The sequence below is a fragment of the Limanda limanda genome, chromosome 4 (assembly GCF_963576545.1).
Source record: "Limanda limanda chromosome 4, fLimLim1.1, whole genome shotgun sequence".
NCBI classification, from domain to species: domain Eukaryota; kingdom Metazoa; phylum Chordata; class Actinopteri; order Pleuronectiformes; family Pleuronectidae; genus Limanda; species Limanda limanda.
In genome coordinates this window covers 25,731,431-25,748,087 of record NC_083639.1, presented here as the reverse complement: position 1 = coordinate 25,748,087, position 16,657 = coordinate 25,731,431, and the positions used below count along the sequence as shown (strand labels likewise).

Sequence of the window (16,657 nt, the reverse complement as noted above, 5' to 3'; positions counted from 1 at the left end):
TCCAACCCCCCCGACATTGCCGTTAGTCCTGGTTACTTGTGCAGCGGAGCAGATTTCTCTCCACACTCCCAATCGAAACCGTCTGTGCACCGGAGCAGAAAAACACTCGCTTCAAGATCCCCTCAGAAGAGTCGATCGTTTTCTGCTATTCTGGTCGTTTGTTTGTGTTTTTCATTGAATGAAAACTCTTGAGTGAATAACCAGGCTTTATGTTCTTCAATGGCAGCCGTTGTAGCAGGAATGAGAAAAGGGGTCGGGAAGATGTCGGTGTTGACTGTGTTTACCTCACGGGCCTGAGAGCGGCCGAGCGCTTCGAGTGAATGGACTGAATCTATAGAAGTTTTTTTCTAAACCTAACAGCCACTCACAGTACATCACAGGTCAACATCAGCCATTCACACACACTCGCCCTCTAACACACGGCTTCTCTCACACACACCGTTTGTGGTTAAGTGTTGTTGCCTGAATACACTGAGACATGTGGAACCAGAGGAGCCGGGGATCAAACCACCGACCTTCCAATTAGTGGACGACCCACAGCTATAGATTATTTTATTGTCATTACACAGTGAGCAACTAAATTTAGCAGCAATCATCACAATGCCTAATATGATTCAAAAAAGCATAAAAAGGTGCAATAAAAAAGTGCAGTATATATATGAGGTAGAAGAATTTTAAACATAAAAAACAGTACAGCAGATAATTTTGAATACAAAGGTGTATGTGTACTTGTAGTGCAATTAGGTATAGGTACTTTTTTTTTACCGAGAAAATGAAGAGAGGGGTTATGGAGATGTATGTAATTTCCCACAGTCCCTGAATGCAGCAGAAACTGTCCAATAATAGATAAAGTGTCAGGAGACGGAATTCTAAATATTATACTGATGTTTTGCTGCTTGACATTACACAGGTAGAAAGAAATATGGCACTTTTAAAAAAAATGTATTTCCTCAAAGCGTGTTAACGTTTGTTTTTTTAGTAGTTGAATGTCAATATGAAAACGCTCTATACATCGTATTGGTTCTGCTGCACGACAAACACCTTCACTCTATTGATAACTGGATCTTTAGATGCTTGATAAAATATATATATATATCTATAAACCTCAATTTTGTGAACTGCAAATATTCTCTTCTGCACCTGAGCTGAGAATTGGTTTGATCTAATCATCCACACGGTGATGCTGGACTCTCCGTGTGTGTCGAGGTAATTTGAGGAGATTATGTTCGTCTTTCATTTCTCCGGCTCTGCTGCAGATCAGTTTGGCTGCGAACAGAACGAGGTGAAAACCTTGAAGCTCAACATTTCAAAAACCACTCACATCTGAAACACAGGTGTAGAACACTAAGTTCACAGAGTGTGGTTTTTTTTTTTTTCTTCTACACTTTGTGCTTTTACGATTCTTTCAACTGGGTCAGTAGCAATTCCACAAATCCAATTTTTTCATAATCTCATATAACCCCCGAGCCCCCGGTGGCTGTGCTGTGCATGTGTGTGTGTTAAGCTCGTCAGATACAGATTGATCAGAGAGCTTAAACTTTACTCAAAGCTAACGCTGATAACTTACAATCCAACAATATTTCTTTATATCAATGTTTTTCAATCACGCAAGGTCTGAAGAGTCAAATTTGCAAAATGCAGCATTTAGAAAAAGAAAGTCCTGGAATAGCAATATCAGAATCACTCTCTGACAGAAACCAACATAATCTGTTTTTTTTTTAACAATATTTTTTATTGAAGTTTCAAGTGCACATCAAACTTTATGCAGAATTTACAAACATTTTCATTTACATCCCCTCGAACAGCCACTCATTCACACAGACATAGAAAAAATAAATAAATAAAATGGACAATGACAACAGACATCAAACTAAGGGAGTAAAAAATAAAATAAATAAATAAAAATAAAAATAAGAAAAAAAAAAAAGGCAGGATCATTTCACAACCTGTTGTTCAGTCAGTGTTATCCGTTTCATTGGTCAAAAATGACATAAATGATTCCCAAATACAAGCAAACTCCTCCTGTTTACCTTTAACAATGTATGTCAATCTCTCCAGTGCAAGACAAGTCATCAACTCCTTCTTCCATATTGCCAGTGATGGTGGTTCTACGTTTTTCCAATATAGTGCAATCACTCTCCTTGCATGGAGAAGTCCAAAGTCAACCATCTTCGAATGCTTTGTTGTTCTAATGGAGTCTTTGGGGTATATTCCAAGTATACAGATTGTTGACGTCAAAGGAATGTTACACTTAACCATCCGTGATAAACATTTAACTACATTTTCCCAAAATACAACATAATCTGTTTTAGTTTTAAGCTACACTTCTTTCTATAATGATGTGTTTTGAGTTTTTCTGTTGTTTTCTTCCATCGCAGGTCCGAAGAACATGCGAGTCACGAGCCTCCTGATTTGCCAGGGGCTGCTGTGGGTGGGCACGGCCCAAGGCCTGATCATCACTCTCCCTGTTCCCAAACTGGAGGGCATCCCCAAAATAACAGGTAGGGCTCAGAGGAGGGGGGCGGGCGGCTCTGACGGAACAGCCTCTTCAGAGGTCAAAAGAGGAGCCGAGAGGTTTTTTTTTCTCATGACAGAAAATGACTCTGCTCGGCCCATTACTGAGGTCACACTTCACATTTCTCTTGTGGCTCTGGGAATCAGTGCAGATATTACCAGGCAGGTGTCACACAAATCATAAACTGTATATATATATATATAGATATAGATATATACTAGGGCTGGGCAAGTTAACTCGTTTTAATCGAGTTAACTCAAGTGATGAGTTAACTCGATTGTTTATCCGCCAATTATTTTCTTTTTTCCTGTTCTGCAGCAGTCAGCAACAGACTTTCACAAAATAAAAGCCTGACTTTCACAATAAAACAATAAATAATCAAACCTGAGTTAATGCGAGATAAAATAATTAATCGAGTTAACTCATCACTTGAGTTAACTCGATTGAAACGAGTTAACTTGCCCAGCCCTAGTATATATATATATATATATATATATATTCTCATGCAGGGTGATTTAAAAACCTGCCCGGCGGAGTTTTCTTTTTTTATACCAAGTGAAACTGGAGGTGCCATCTTTACTCTCACATCCAGGAATATAAAAGTTCTAGAAACTCTATTGAGGAACATTATGATCCGAGGTTTGGTTCCAGTCATTTGAATTCTATTCTTATCTCCTCTAAGTGATGTATCTGTCAGTGAGGTGACCTCCGGCCGGGGGAGGAGCCGCGTCTCCGAGGGAAACGTTTGAATACTCTCTTCCTGTCTTTACAGGAAAGGGCTCGATCTCGCTGAACGCCCACTGCGGCCCGGTGGACTTCCTGGTCGCCACCACCAGCACCCTGTCCCCCGAGCTGCTGAAGAGGGACTCGGTGGGGGACAGCCCGGACTCGGCGTGCGGGGGGGAGGACCGCAGCGACTCGTCCTCCCAGGAATCCCTGCAGCAGTCCGGCTCCTACCAGGGAGAGGGGCGGGGCAAGGGGCGTGGCGTGCTGCTGCAGTACCGGCTGCGCTCCACGTCGGGTCTGCCCGGCCGGCCGCTGACGGCGCAGGGCGACGAGGCGTCCGACTCGTCCCTGGAGTCTCTGGAGCACAGCGTGGAGGACGGCTCCATCTACGAGCTCAGCGACGACCCCGAGATGTGGGTCAGGGGCCGGCCCTGTGAGCGGGAGGGGGGGCGCAGGGACCGGGTGATCTCGGCGGCGGTGATCTCTGGAGGGAGGGGCTTCCGCCGGCTGAGGGAGGGAGTGCCGGCAAGTACTCGGACAAATGTGGAAGGTTTAGAGAATATTCTAATGGTCTGGCAGCTCCCACTGACGGTGTGATATGAAATGTAGATATGTGGCACGATGATGTATATTTATAGATCACTACCCAGCTTAGCCTCCAGTTACCTGTTCCATCATTTCAAGGGATTTGGATGTGTAATGAGAAGGTGTTGCCATTGTTACAGTCATATGATTAAACCTGTGGAATCAGAACATCTGATGTTCGACGGAGGTTCAGGACTGAGCGTCGTGACCTCTCCAGCTTCACACATCTCCACAGCTCAGCTCCCTGTGGTCGTGGCTCCTCCTCCTGCTTTCGTTTGGATTGACACGCCGCCATTTAACCTCGTCAACGGCGGCTCTGCCTCGTTTATCTCGGTTCTGACTCCAGTGTGAGCGCCCATGGACACAGGCCTGTGAGAGGCCGCCTTTGGTTTGAATGTGCCGTGCTCCGTGTGTTTGATCTGATCCTGTGGGAGAGATCCCATCTGTGTAGAGCTGAGGGACGACCACCGCATCACAAAGCACATGAGCATCACTTTATTAGCTCCGCCCACCGCGTGCTCATCCCTGAAAAATGTGAAAGTAAGAAATGTCTCAACATTCATTATGTGCTCATGAAGAAGAACTTCTGTTGCAAAAAAAATATATGAATTTTGGGGTTAAGGACAAGAACTTACCAGCATGTTCGTACAGACAAAAACTAAAAGACGCATCTTATTACATTTTGCGCCATAGAATAATTCTGTTGTTACAGGTCTACTAAAAAAAAAAAATTTAAATGTCTAGGATCCATAATCTTCTGCAGCTGCCAGACATCGGATTCATTATTCAGTGTCATCCGTCAGCCTGATGAAGCAAATGTGTGCTTATTAATACACAACTCCCATTAGCAGGAAACTGCAGTCACACATCAAAACCCATATTATCCAATGATGAGAGAATCATGTGAGCTGCTACTGGCAGCGGATCAACGAAGGGAATCGAACCAACGTGCACATTCGTTTTCTGACTCAAGTCGATGTTTTACAATGGCCAGCACATCTGTACTGAAATGAGCACAGATGTTAAGTCACATCAAATATTCGGAGTTTAACACAAACATTAGTATTTTCCGATCGTGACGCTAGTCGCACGTCAACAACAAGTCGTCCCTGTTGAGTTAAACCCCCCGTCTCCGTTTTTATTAATAAAGTCTTCAGATCGGTTGAAAGACAAATTAGTCTTTGTGTTTTTAACTAAACACACAAATTCATGTACAGGTTCTGCTTTTTTTTTATCATGTAAAATAATGACATTTTGTGAATTACACAGTTTTTACCCAACAACTGTAGTAAATTCATCTGAGTGGGTACGAGAATCACTGAGTGGTACTTAGTGTGATATTGTGATGTTCATGAATAAGTTACAGTAACATCAGGAAGGGGGGGGCTGTAAAGAAGGACTGATGACTGATTGAATGATATTTAACCGGCACATTTTACAACTTGGCTTCGTGGATTCAGGAGCTCAAAGGTTAAAGTCTCTTCCCCACATTCCTCCACGAAGCCCGTTCTCCACACATGGATTCACGTCTCATCCCTCCATCACAGACGCAGCTTAAAAATTCACATTTCATTCGTTTCTCTGAGGCACATTGACGTCCGTCCCCCCTTTCTTCTTCTTCTTCTCCTTCTTCTCCTCGGCGCTGAAATTCAAAAGGCATTTAAAAGTCCTGCTCTCAGTGGAAATGGTTAAAAAAAATAAACAAATACGATGATGTGAACCGTCCTCAGATGCTGTCATCTAAATGTAAATCTCAATGTCACGTCCAAAATATATAAATATATATACTCTAATTCATGTCAGGTTCAATGCCGCTGGTACCACCGCACCCTCATGGTCACTATGGAGATTGTTTGTTCGACCTCAAGCAGAGAAACTGATCGTTATCTCCTCTGCCACAGATTAGATGTGTTTCACTAACTTATCCACTAACAACTGAGAGTTAATCTCCAATGTATTTCTGCCTTTAAGGGACTTTGACCATTTCGTTTCATTGGCTTCTATTATATATGTGCAGGTATCATCCATACACTGAATATAATGCTCATGAATGAACGTACTGTATTACTAATTAGAACTGTGCTAATTAAACCTTTATTCCCTTTTGTAAAGTGGACTGTGACAGTGTTGATATTTTTGGATGAGCCTGCATGAGGCGAGGTTTGTAATTTTCCTGTGCTGTTAAAGGTTATTGTTGTTTATCAAAATATCTTATTACTGTAGATTTGCTTCTCGTCCGAATCAGTCGTGACAACATCAGTTTATTTATTTATTTGAACATTTAATCAGAGCATGAACCCCATCGAGAGGCGGGGAGAGTTAGCAAGCAGCCAACAAACAAAACAACAAAATGAAATAAATACATGAAATTGAAAGGTCTGAGGAGATAAGAAACATGAATTGTCAAGTGAACAAACTGTTTTTTAAGAAAAGGTTCATTTTTCAGTGTTCAACAAACTCACTGTGGTCGATGTTTTCCTGTTTGATGAGGTACGATGACACGAGAGCTGCTTCAATTTGACCATCTGAAAATGTTGGTTTGTTTTTAACCTGTGTGATCATGTGACCGCTTACGTTTCATAAAGCCTCACCATGTTGCTACAGTCGAAAATAATTCTCATTTTGGTGTCTTCAATATAACCATGACTGAAATGTTATTCATGTTAATAATAAGAATAAGAATGAACCAGAATTATCCTCAAAACTAAAGTATTATTCTCAAAAGCCGTATTGAAATAAACAACCTGTTTCCTCTTGGTACAGAACTCTAATGTTACACGTCTGAACATTGTCTCTAACAAGCTAACGCTAAAATAAAACCTCTTTAAACATGAGTTTGATCTTTGTAACTGACTCATGAAGAATGTAGTCGATTTACATTATACATTGTAGGTCTGCAGCATTGTTCTGTTAATGATTTAATACATTTTCTTTTTTTATTTCTCTCTGACTCTGAATTCTGTCTTTGAACGCATCACCTGAACCTTTTCACCTTTTGGTTTCCAGCCAAAGACCAGAGGTATAATTTGTTTCTCTCATTTCTCTGAAAACGATATCTCAAGAATGACTTATGGTAATTTCTTCAAATTTCTTACAAATATTTACTTCCACTCAAGGACGAACTGATTTGATTTTGGTTGTCAAAGGTCAGAGGTCAAGGTCACGGCGGCCTCACAAAGATTTCCCTAAACGTGATATCTTAATATCAGCCTGAGGGAATGTTTTCAGATTTAGTGCACGTCCCTGTGAGTGTGATATATTGGGACCGCTGCCCTCAGGGAATTTTATTACATCTGGTAGATTATGTTTCAGTGGTTGAAGGTCAAAGGTCACAGTGACCTTCTATTAATCTTTGGAAGAAATATGTAGATGCATGGAAACTGCGCTGGTCTCCTTATACTCAAATAAAAAGCCTATTAAAGGGAAACACAGAACAGAACATAATAATGACGTAATGTCTCTTAGTTCTGAGCTGCTCTCGTCCTCCAGACATCACGTCACGGGTCACCGTCCCGTTTATTTTAATCTCGTGGGTTTTGCTCCCCGGTTTAAAATCCACGAGAGCTTTCGTTTCACACGTCGACGACTGAGTTTAATGAAAAGCAAACACGTTAATTAACCTTAGGTACAAAAGCAAAGAAAAACAGAATCAGGGAAAAACAAGGTTGCGATAATTTACTTAAATTTACATTGTGGTTAATTACGAGCTAAATTTGTTGTTAAACGTTCACCCGTGAGATTTGTTTTTTTTGTCTCGTCGTTATGCTTCCTCACGTTCGGGCTCATGCTGTCGGGGGGGGGCAGGCACTGACACACTGGGGAACCCCGAAGCATTTCCCCATCCTCCTCTTCCACTCCTCCTCCTCCGAGTCTCTCTCTCTCTACCTGGCTTTATCGCTCCCTGGCTGTTTTCTTGATCCCTCTCTTCTTCCAGCGGGCGAGAGGAATAAAAACTCCAACAATCCATCATGTGAGGAGCGGTGTGATGTTTCCTCGTGAGCAGGTCAACGTGTGCAACCGTTTTCCCTTTGACCTCAAAGCCGCAGGAGTCGCCTCAGCAGCAGTCCGCGGGAAATTAGCCGGAAAGGTCAATGCTAAAATAAACCGTGAATAATAGTGAGATGATTCAGATGGAGAGTGTATGAAGGTGTGTAGCAGCATCTAATCTCTGTTTGTCTGTGTGTAGCTCACGTATCTACACAACCATGCGTCTAATCAACACTTAGCTTGTGTATTGCTACGTGCCAGAGGAGGTGCAGTGTTGAATTTAGTGCAATTAAGACACACAACACATTCAATATTAATAAACTTTGAATTAACAGGCAACGAGCACTGTGGGCTGAAATAAACAATGTTTAAAATAGCCCGCAGATCATAGCTTGATTATTTGCAATTTGCCATGTCCGACTGACGCAGACGTTCAGAGACATTGTGGGTTCTAATCGTCATGGCAACAACATCCATAGAATCACATCTTCTTTAGAATGTTCTCTACAAAGAAAATCTGTTTTGCGATGCTTTAAATCGAGCTTTTACTTTGAAAGGTTGTAAACCTTGGGTCTGGAGGTTGCGTCGGTTGCTTAAAAGACCTGAAATGGTGACATTGGTAAGTTTGAACAAATAACAGAAGTAAAGTAGATCATTCAGACTTAAACTAAACTCATCTACCTCTGTCAGAGCCACCAACACAGAACTGCACTAAACATACCTGTCTCCTTGCACTGTGTACCTGTACAACACTCCGCTCCATATACACTTACTTCACATCATATGTGATATGTGTTAATATAAACCCTATTGATACTATATATCATTTTATACAATAATAGTCTTTTGCACACTGTCTAACAATAACATTACCATCATATCATCAGCACTATTACCATCATCTTGCCACTGCACCTTATCTACCTATTTATCTTGTGTTTCTGTTTTTTATTCTTTCTACCTCAATATTTTTTATTTTATTCTATTGTATTGTATTTTATTGTATTCAAATATACCGGCTGCTATGACAACTTAATTTCCCTTCGGGGATGAATAAAGTAATCTATCTATCTATCTATCTATCTACCAGGAACAGCAATAAGGCAAATTATCTTGTTTTAAGAAAAATGCTTGATTTCAGATAAACCAGGTAGGATGAACACAAAGTTTGCTAACGTCATTCCGTTTATAAAAAGCTCTGCACACAACGTCCGGCTGATAAACAATTAAAAACGGATATCATATTGTAGAACTGTCGGCGGAGAACTCACTGATGAATTCTAAAGATCATATCACAAACAGGCAGGTTTCAAATGGGCTCATCACTTGTTTAAATAATCACAGGAAACGTGACCAAACTGATCAGAAACGGTGGAATCTTTCATTTCCACTTCATGTAAATCTACTGGAGGCTGAATATGAGAAGAAGAGTTACATGATTACACACACGCACAGATGGCTTTTTAGCTAAATGCAGTGATGTCTTCCCCTCGGTGGGAAGCCGGAGTTAGAAATGCGTAACCGTCAAAAAAAAAAACGGGTGTCAGAAAACCAAAATGCATTCCCTGCCATTAATATGCCTCCTCACTCTCTGCGGACGCGTCTAATCTAGGCTTTGTTTACTTGTTCTCTTTTCAGTTTCGCCGCGAGCTCTCATTTACTCTCAAGTTTTTTTGGCTCACAGATTTGTATCTTGGGAGCGCCAAAAAACACGCAAAAACAAACCCAGCTTCCAGCAGCACACCGAGGATCACATGGCGTTCAAGCAGGCGCGGGTACAGCTCCGGTGAGAGTTGTTCTACAGATCTGATAAAGAAGTGCAGAGTGGTACCTGGGTCAGCTTCAGAGCCAGCACTCGCCTAGAACCCAAATCGACAAACTAATGTGACGGAAATCTGGAGATACAAGAGGGTGCAAACAACAAAGTTATCTATGTGCATTTAATAAGGGGCTTTATACAGAAAGGATCAACACAAGGAAACCACAAGGATCCCAGAGTGAAGATGAAGAACAGTCAGGTGCACAGGTCTTATATCGGAGAACAAGGATGTTTGCCTGAGCCAGTTCAGACCGGTTCTGTAGGGTTGTTTCAGACAGGAACCGAAGCACCGGAACAAATCATTTACATACATTTCCATTGTTGTCTTTGGACAGTCAATAAGTAATGGAAAGGTCATGAACATTTAAGGTCATGGAGTCTTAGACAGGTGTGCAAAGAGTTACTCTTCAACTATCAAATAGGTTTCAACCACACTTAGTCAATTTTCCCCTAAAATGCTGCGCAAGCATTTCCCAGTCGAGTCAGACACAAATATGTGTGTGCGTTTCCTGGTGGGACCTCACAAATCCCCCTTTTAACCGAAAACCTTTCCATAGATATTTTCTGCCAATTAACCCGGCTCCGGGAGAGAGTTGCCTATCTCCGGCCGCAGCTTTGCGCCTGTGCAGCTGGCGGCGTCACTCTCTCCCTGCGTCTCAGATGTCATTTGCATGCCTCGGTCAAGGCTAAACTGCAGCGGATGAAGCATTGCAGTTTGAAGGTCTCCCGGCTTTTATCTGCCGACTCTCCTAAAAGCCAGGCAGGCATATTTGCTTTGCTTTTCATTTCCAGCGGCTTGGCAGGAGGAGGAGCGATAAAGGAAGAGGAGCACACTGCACACACCTGGCTCCACAAAGGGAGGAAGGAGCTAATGATTTGCATGCGAGGGAACACGAGAGGATAAGGGACCACACGCCGCCGCTGCCTCGGGGGGGGAATCATCGGCCTCCATCGGCACTCGGAGATGGCGCCTCGGAGGGAGGGGCCACGTGGGCGTGTCTCACAAAGTCAAGTCACTCGTGGAAAAAAGAAGAAATGATTGTTTCAGGTTTTGTTTTCCAGGTCGACAAACTTTGAGATCAGTGAATTCCCAGTAAGTCTTGCACCCGTCAATCAATCAATCACATTTTATTTGTATAGCCCATATTCACAAATCACAATTCGTCTCATAGGGCTTTAACATGGTGTGACATCCTCTGTTCTTAACCCTCAGCAAGAGTCAGGAAAAACTACTAAAAACCCTTTTAACAGGTAAAAATACGTAGAAACCTCAGAGAGACACATGTGAGGATCCCTCTCACAGGACGGACAGAAGTGCAACAGATGTCAAGTGTAGGAAAACATCATCGGGATTAAAGATTTTACACAGCAAAATCGGGAGCGTTAATTCAACTCACAGAGTGTTAAATTTAACCCTTTTACTGAGTTTATATAATTCTCACGGATTCTGAGTTAAAATTACACTTTGAAAAGTGTTAATATTTTAACTCTTTAATAGTGATAAATATTTGACACCCTTGGTGTTATTTTATGACACCACATAAGTGCACCTTTAACTCTAAATTGTGTTATTCCCTTTCACTGTGAGTGTTAATTTTTGACATACATAGTGTTATTTTATGACACGTTAAAGTGTATTTTTAACACTAAAATGACAACGAGGGTCAGTCTCACACCTGTCTTGGTAAAGAGAGCCGAGGGATTTTGTTATGGTTCATTGTGTGCAGTCGAGAGAAAAACATGGCTCCTCCCATATTTTATGATCAACTCCACCTGAAGTGAATCTAACTCAGTCACAGGTGTTAACATTTAACTCGCTTGATTGACAACGCTCGCTTTTTGATCCCTACAGGTGTTAAAACAACTCCAAAATCAACACCCACCAACTCAAAAATATTAACCCTGAAGAAACAACACTACAGATTTTGCTGTGTGGCAGCATCGATGAGGGTAAACATTTTGAAGGATAACTTCAATACTATATGTCAAGTAGTCCTGCTTCAATCATAGTCTCTGGTCAGCAGCAGGATCAGGATCCAGCATCAGGATCTGATCCACTACAGTCCACAGTCATGGTCCACTGGTGCCAGTTAGGATCCATCATCTCCCTTCACTTCACGTGCACCTGTCTTTCACAATCCTCTCACTGCCGCTCACACGTCTATATATTTTATTAACCACATTTTAATCATGCAAAGGATTAATGAAACTTTGATCACTGTACATTATTCAACTTGTCCCCCAGGAGCAGGGGGATCAACATGGCACCCTCACACCTGTATTGAGTACTTATCATCTCCCACAATATTTATCTCTCCATCCGTCTACCTTGGTCCTGAACAATGAGATGTGAAGCCGTCGTCCTTTGACTGCGACATCATCGTCTCTTCTCTTTTCTTGTTTCGCAGTCTTTAAATCAAAAAACAGGTGACGTGCAGCTAAGGAATTTTTATAGGCAATTTCCTCAAAACCCCATTTTCATAATGTCTCGGAGCCGACGCCGCTCTCCGCACTTCTTATTTACAGTCATATGTATAAACATGGCAGCTTTACATGCGGCGCACTTCTCAGCGTCCTGTTTGGGCGTCTGAAGGATGACCTTCACTTCAGAGATCTGTTGCTATAACTCTCTCTTGTTACTATCTCAGTGGGGGGGGGGACCTCTGCGGAGGGGAATCTTTTTATGTCTCACAGTGAATCAAGTCACTTTTATGCCAACATTTCCCTGACTATTCAAACACGATGAGAGCGTTAGCACTCAGGTCCCGTCGTTCTCCTCCTGGCGTCCCTGTGGGATTTGGATCCGGGCCAGAGAAGATATCAGAGGTAAATAACGTGACCCGAGCGGCAGGTGTGAGGATAAGACGCGGATCAGATTCGGCATCAAACATTTTCATCTTTGTGGGGTTTTTTCCACACGTCCGTCTTTGTGTGTGCGACACGTTCCTGCAACACTTGCATCACCTGCATGATGCATCTGAGGACTCACACGGGTTAGGCACAAGAAGACGCATTTTTCAGGCCCTCGTGTTTCTGAATGTGTCCAAACGAGTTTCCATTATTTGGACTCGAGGCAGTTTGGTCCAGTTTAGTGGATTTTACTCTCTCTCTCGCGCGCTCTCTCGCTCCTCATTCCCTACTCCTCTCTCTCTCTCTCTAACTGTCCCTCTCTCTCTCTCTCTCTCTCTGACTCTCCTTCACTCTCTCTCTCTCTAACTCTCTCTCTCTCTCTCTCTCTCTCTCTATCTCTGACTCTCCCTCTCTCTCTCTTTCTCTCTCTCTCTCTCGCTCCTCATTCCCTACTCCTCTCTCTCTCTAACTGTCCCTCTCTCTCTCTCTCTCTCTCTCTCTCTGACTCTCCTTCACTCTCTCTCTCTCTAACTCTCTCTCTCTATCTCTGTCTCTCTCTCTCTCTCTCTTTCTCTCTCTCTCTCTTGCTCCTCATTCCCCACTCCTCTCTCTCTCTCTAACTCTCTCTCTCTCTCTCTCTCTCTCTATCTCTGACTCTCCCTCTCTCTTTCTCTCTCGCTCCTCATTCCCTACTCCTCTCTCTCTATCTAACTGTCCCTCTCTCTCTCTCTCTCTCTCTCTATCTCTGACTCTCTCTCTCTCACTCCGACTCTCTTTCACTCTCTCTATCTCTGACTCTCTGACTCTCCCTCTCTCTCTCTCTCTCTCACTCCGACTCTCCCTTTCTCTCTATCTCTGACTCTCTCTGACTCTCCTTCACTCTCTCTTTCTCTGACTATCCCTCTCTCTCAGTCCTACTCTCCCTCTCTCTCTATCTCTGACTCTCTCTGACTCTCTCTCTCACTCCGACTCTCCTTCACTCTCTCTCTCTCTAACTCTCTCTCTCTCTCTCTCTGTCTCTCTCTCTCTCTCTTTCTCTCTCTCTCTCTCGCTCCTCATTCCCCACTCCTCTCTCTCTCTCTAACTCTCTCTCTCTCTCTCTCTCTCTCTCTCTCTCTCTATCTTTGACTCTCCCTCTCTCTCCCTCTCTCTCTATCTCTGACTCTCTTTGACTCTCTCTCTCTCTCTATCTCTCCCTCCCTCCCACTCTCCCTCTCCCTCTCCTGCCTCTCGTCCTCCCCGGGGGAACAGATGTACAGTTCCTTTTAGTGCTGTTGTCCTCAGCGTGACAGATGGAGCCTATTAAAACCCATTTTCAATGTATTATGGTAAATAACACAGCCCTGTTTTATATAATACTACTGTTCCCAAGGCAGTGCTACGATGCAAGGGAACGGCTTCCCTCTGCATGGCCACTGCACTATATCTGTTATGTTTATAGTTGATATCTTCTAACTGAGACGCATTGTCTGGACTGTTGGTTCTGCTGCAGCCGTCAGTCCCGAGCCAGCGTGAGAAACCGCTCTGACACCAGCAGAGCACAGTGTGACGGAGTAATGGACTTTCTCCAGCAGCCAATCGCAGCTGACACCCGCATGCGTGAAGCAGTTAAGATTCTTAGTTTTTCAAAGGTATAGAAAATCACTATTTAATGGTGGCAGGTATGATATTTATTCAGAATGCTTCCCCCCCGGTAGAAAAAGAAGCCGAGTGGAGGCTTGGCTTTGCGGGAAGCTCGGCAGCTTAGTCTGTTTTGTCGGGTGGACATTCACAGTAACCAATGATGACAGTTTCTATTTTTACTCTCCTCACTCCTCTGAGAGAGAGACTCTCAAAAACCCAGCGTTGCCACAGCGGCTGGCACAGGGGAGAGTTCCTGCTTCAAATTATATGATAAGAAAAATAGATGCTTCTGGCATCACTAACAAGTCATAATTATCCGTAAGCGTCCAAATATTATGAGGTTTCACACCGTTTATTGGCCATTAAGTGAGAAGTAAGTGCAGCGATAAACAAAAATGTTCTCAAACTATCATCTGAAAGCAGGCGGGCGGTTTATTTTGTGGCTCTATCTAGGACAAACCTCCTGGAGACAGAGTTGTTCATAAAACCTGTTTTTCACTAAGATGATGTCACTCAACACTCAAATAATGTCCATCGCACACACACTGGAATGACACTGTGCTAAATTATTAAGTATAATTCATATATGTATAAAACTGAATCTGGTGCAATATGTGCAATTTCTACTATTGTGTATTTTGGACAAGAGCCTTTTGGCCTTTTTTTGCAAGGTCTTTATAAAACCATGTTTATCATTCAAAGCTTATGGCAAAGATGGAGGTTTGGTTTGAAGCTCAATTGTATAAATACATAAATGCAGGGCACTGAATCTCAGAATCAGCTCCATCCCAGTGAAAATCCACTGTACAATGCAGCTTCTACTTTTGTCCATAACTGTTAATAAATGTGGATAACTCCTCCCACTATCCAGAAATGAAGCCATAATATTTTCTCACCTGTCAATCATGATCATTCGCTCTGTTTTCACAGCATCACATGAAATTACAACTAATGAAAACCAGGAAAAACAAACTCGATCATTCCTCAGCGTGATAAGAACTCCTTTCAATGAGAGAAACCATCTTTGAGAAATAATGTATTTGACGTGTACTCTGACATTTAGTTTGGTCCATGTGCCAACTACTAACATGGAGGAGGCAGGGTCTATAACCTATACTCCCGCTTACCACTAGGGGAACTGTAATTTGGGGAACCGTCATCTCGTCCATCCTTCGTTCATTGTTTCTGTCATTCCTCTCGCAGTGTCGTCTCTATGTGTTTTTACAAGTTCAGCCATGTGGACGTTATCTTCTCTTCATGAGACGACACATTTCTGCCTCCGCCTTGTTTATTGGCCTCCTGTCATACTCCACCCGTCCTCCAGATGTCCCTGCACTCTCTTCCTGTTTCCACATCCACCTGCGCACCTCTTCTTCCTCAACGCCCCCACACACCTGTTCTCCACTTCCTCTCATCGGCTCCATCCAGTCATTTGCTCACACCTGCCTCCCGTACTTTCCCACTGCTCATGCTGTGGACTCCATGTCCTCCTCCTGTTTATCTGTAGCTGCTGGTCTGTCCATCCCTCCGTCTGTGAGCCTGGTCCCCATCACTTCTTCTTCACATCTGGTGAAGTTCCTCCATTGCACCTGCCTGCCTGGGCTCCATCCGCCAGCTGTGACAGCGGAGGTAAACAAGTGGATACAGGTAAAAATAAAGTTGCAGATCCAACCTGACAAAGACCCACACGTTGTTTCTGAAGATGCACAAGAGGAAACACATACTGCTGGAGAATCCTATCGAGAACCTGGAAGAAATGTATGCATTAGACTTGTTAGAGTCCTTATTTTCTTCATCTTCATCTTCATCTTTATCTTCATCGCATTGGTTTCACTTGAGCTACATGTCAGGATCTGTATGATAATGTTATCATTATCCAGATCCTTGTGTGGGAAAATATCAACACTAGCAAAGAACCAAAAATCATATTCTTACACTTCAAATATGAAGAGATAAGATCTGTCATTATTTCAATGAAGACAAAGATAAATATTTGATTATAGAAAAAACTAACTTTGACATTTTCCAAATCACTTTTATACCAAAATATATTTCAACAATAAAAAAGCTAAATTGGATTTTTTTCCCTCCAAAAATTGATATTTTTCACATTGTATAATTTTTTTGGGGGGAAGAAGATATCCCAGCTCGTACTGATTATTAAACCCTCTGAGACAAATTGGTATTTGTGAATTTGGCTTATTCAAGTAAAAATGAAATTGATTGCTTGGCAGAACTAATCTAAATATTAAAAATTGCAAATTTAACATCTTTTTGTCTCTTTAGTCTGTCTCTGTGCAGCTGCACCGAGTTAACATCCCCGAGGGATCAATAAACTTTTATGTCATCTGTTCCTAATTTGTAATTTGTAAAGAAAAAAAAAAAAGCGTTTTGTTTAGTTTTACAGAGCGGCGTCTGTCGGGCCCGGAGGTTTAGTGGAAGTAGCTAAAACACAAACTCACTCCCACTCCTCCTCTGAAGCGTCTACGCCTCAGCCAGTGGGCTCGGTCAACTCGTGGAACACAGGGTCACGGCTGGAATATACAAGCAGG

At 42.6% G+C, this 16,657-nt stretch overlaps 1 protein-coding gene across 1 annotated transcript in view; it reads left to right on the top strand.

Annotated features, from left to right (window-relative positions):
* The window catches only part of arhgef10la (Rho guanine nucleotide exchange factor (GEF) 10-like a), a 114,098-nt gene extending 107,466 nt beyond the window's left edge, over nucleotides 1–6,632 (top strand). The window contains exons 23-24 of the mRNA XM_061070604.1: nucleotides 2,379–2,501; nucleotides 3,288–6,632. Of these exons, the coding sequence (XP_060926587.1) occupies nucleotides 2,379–2,501; nucleotides 3,288–3,838 (674 nt within the window). The 3' untranslated portion in view covers nucleotides 3,839–6,632. The remainder of the gene's footprint in view (nucleotides 1–2,378; nucleotides 2,502–3,287) is intronic.
* Nucleotides 6,633–16,657: the final 10,025 nt, after the last annotated feature.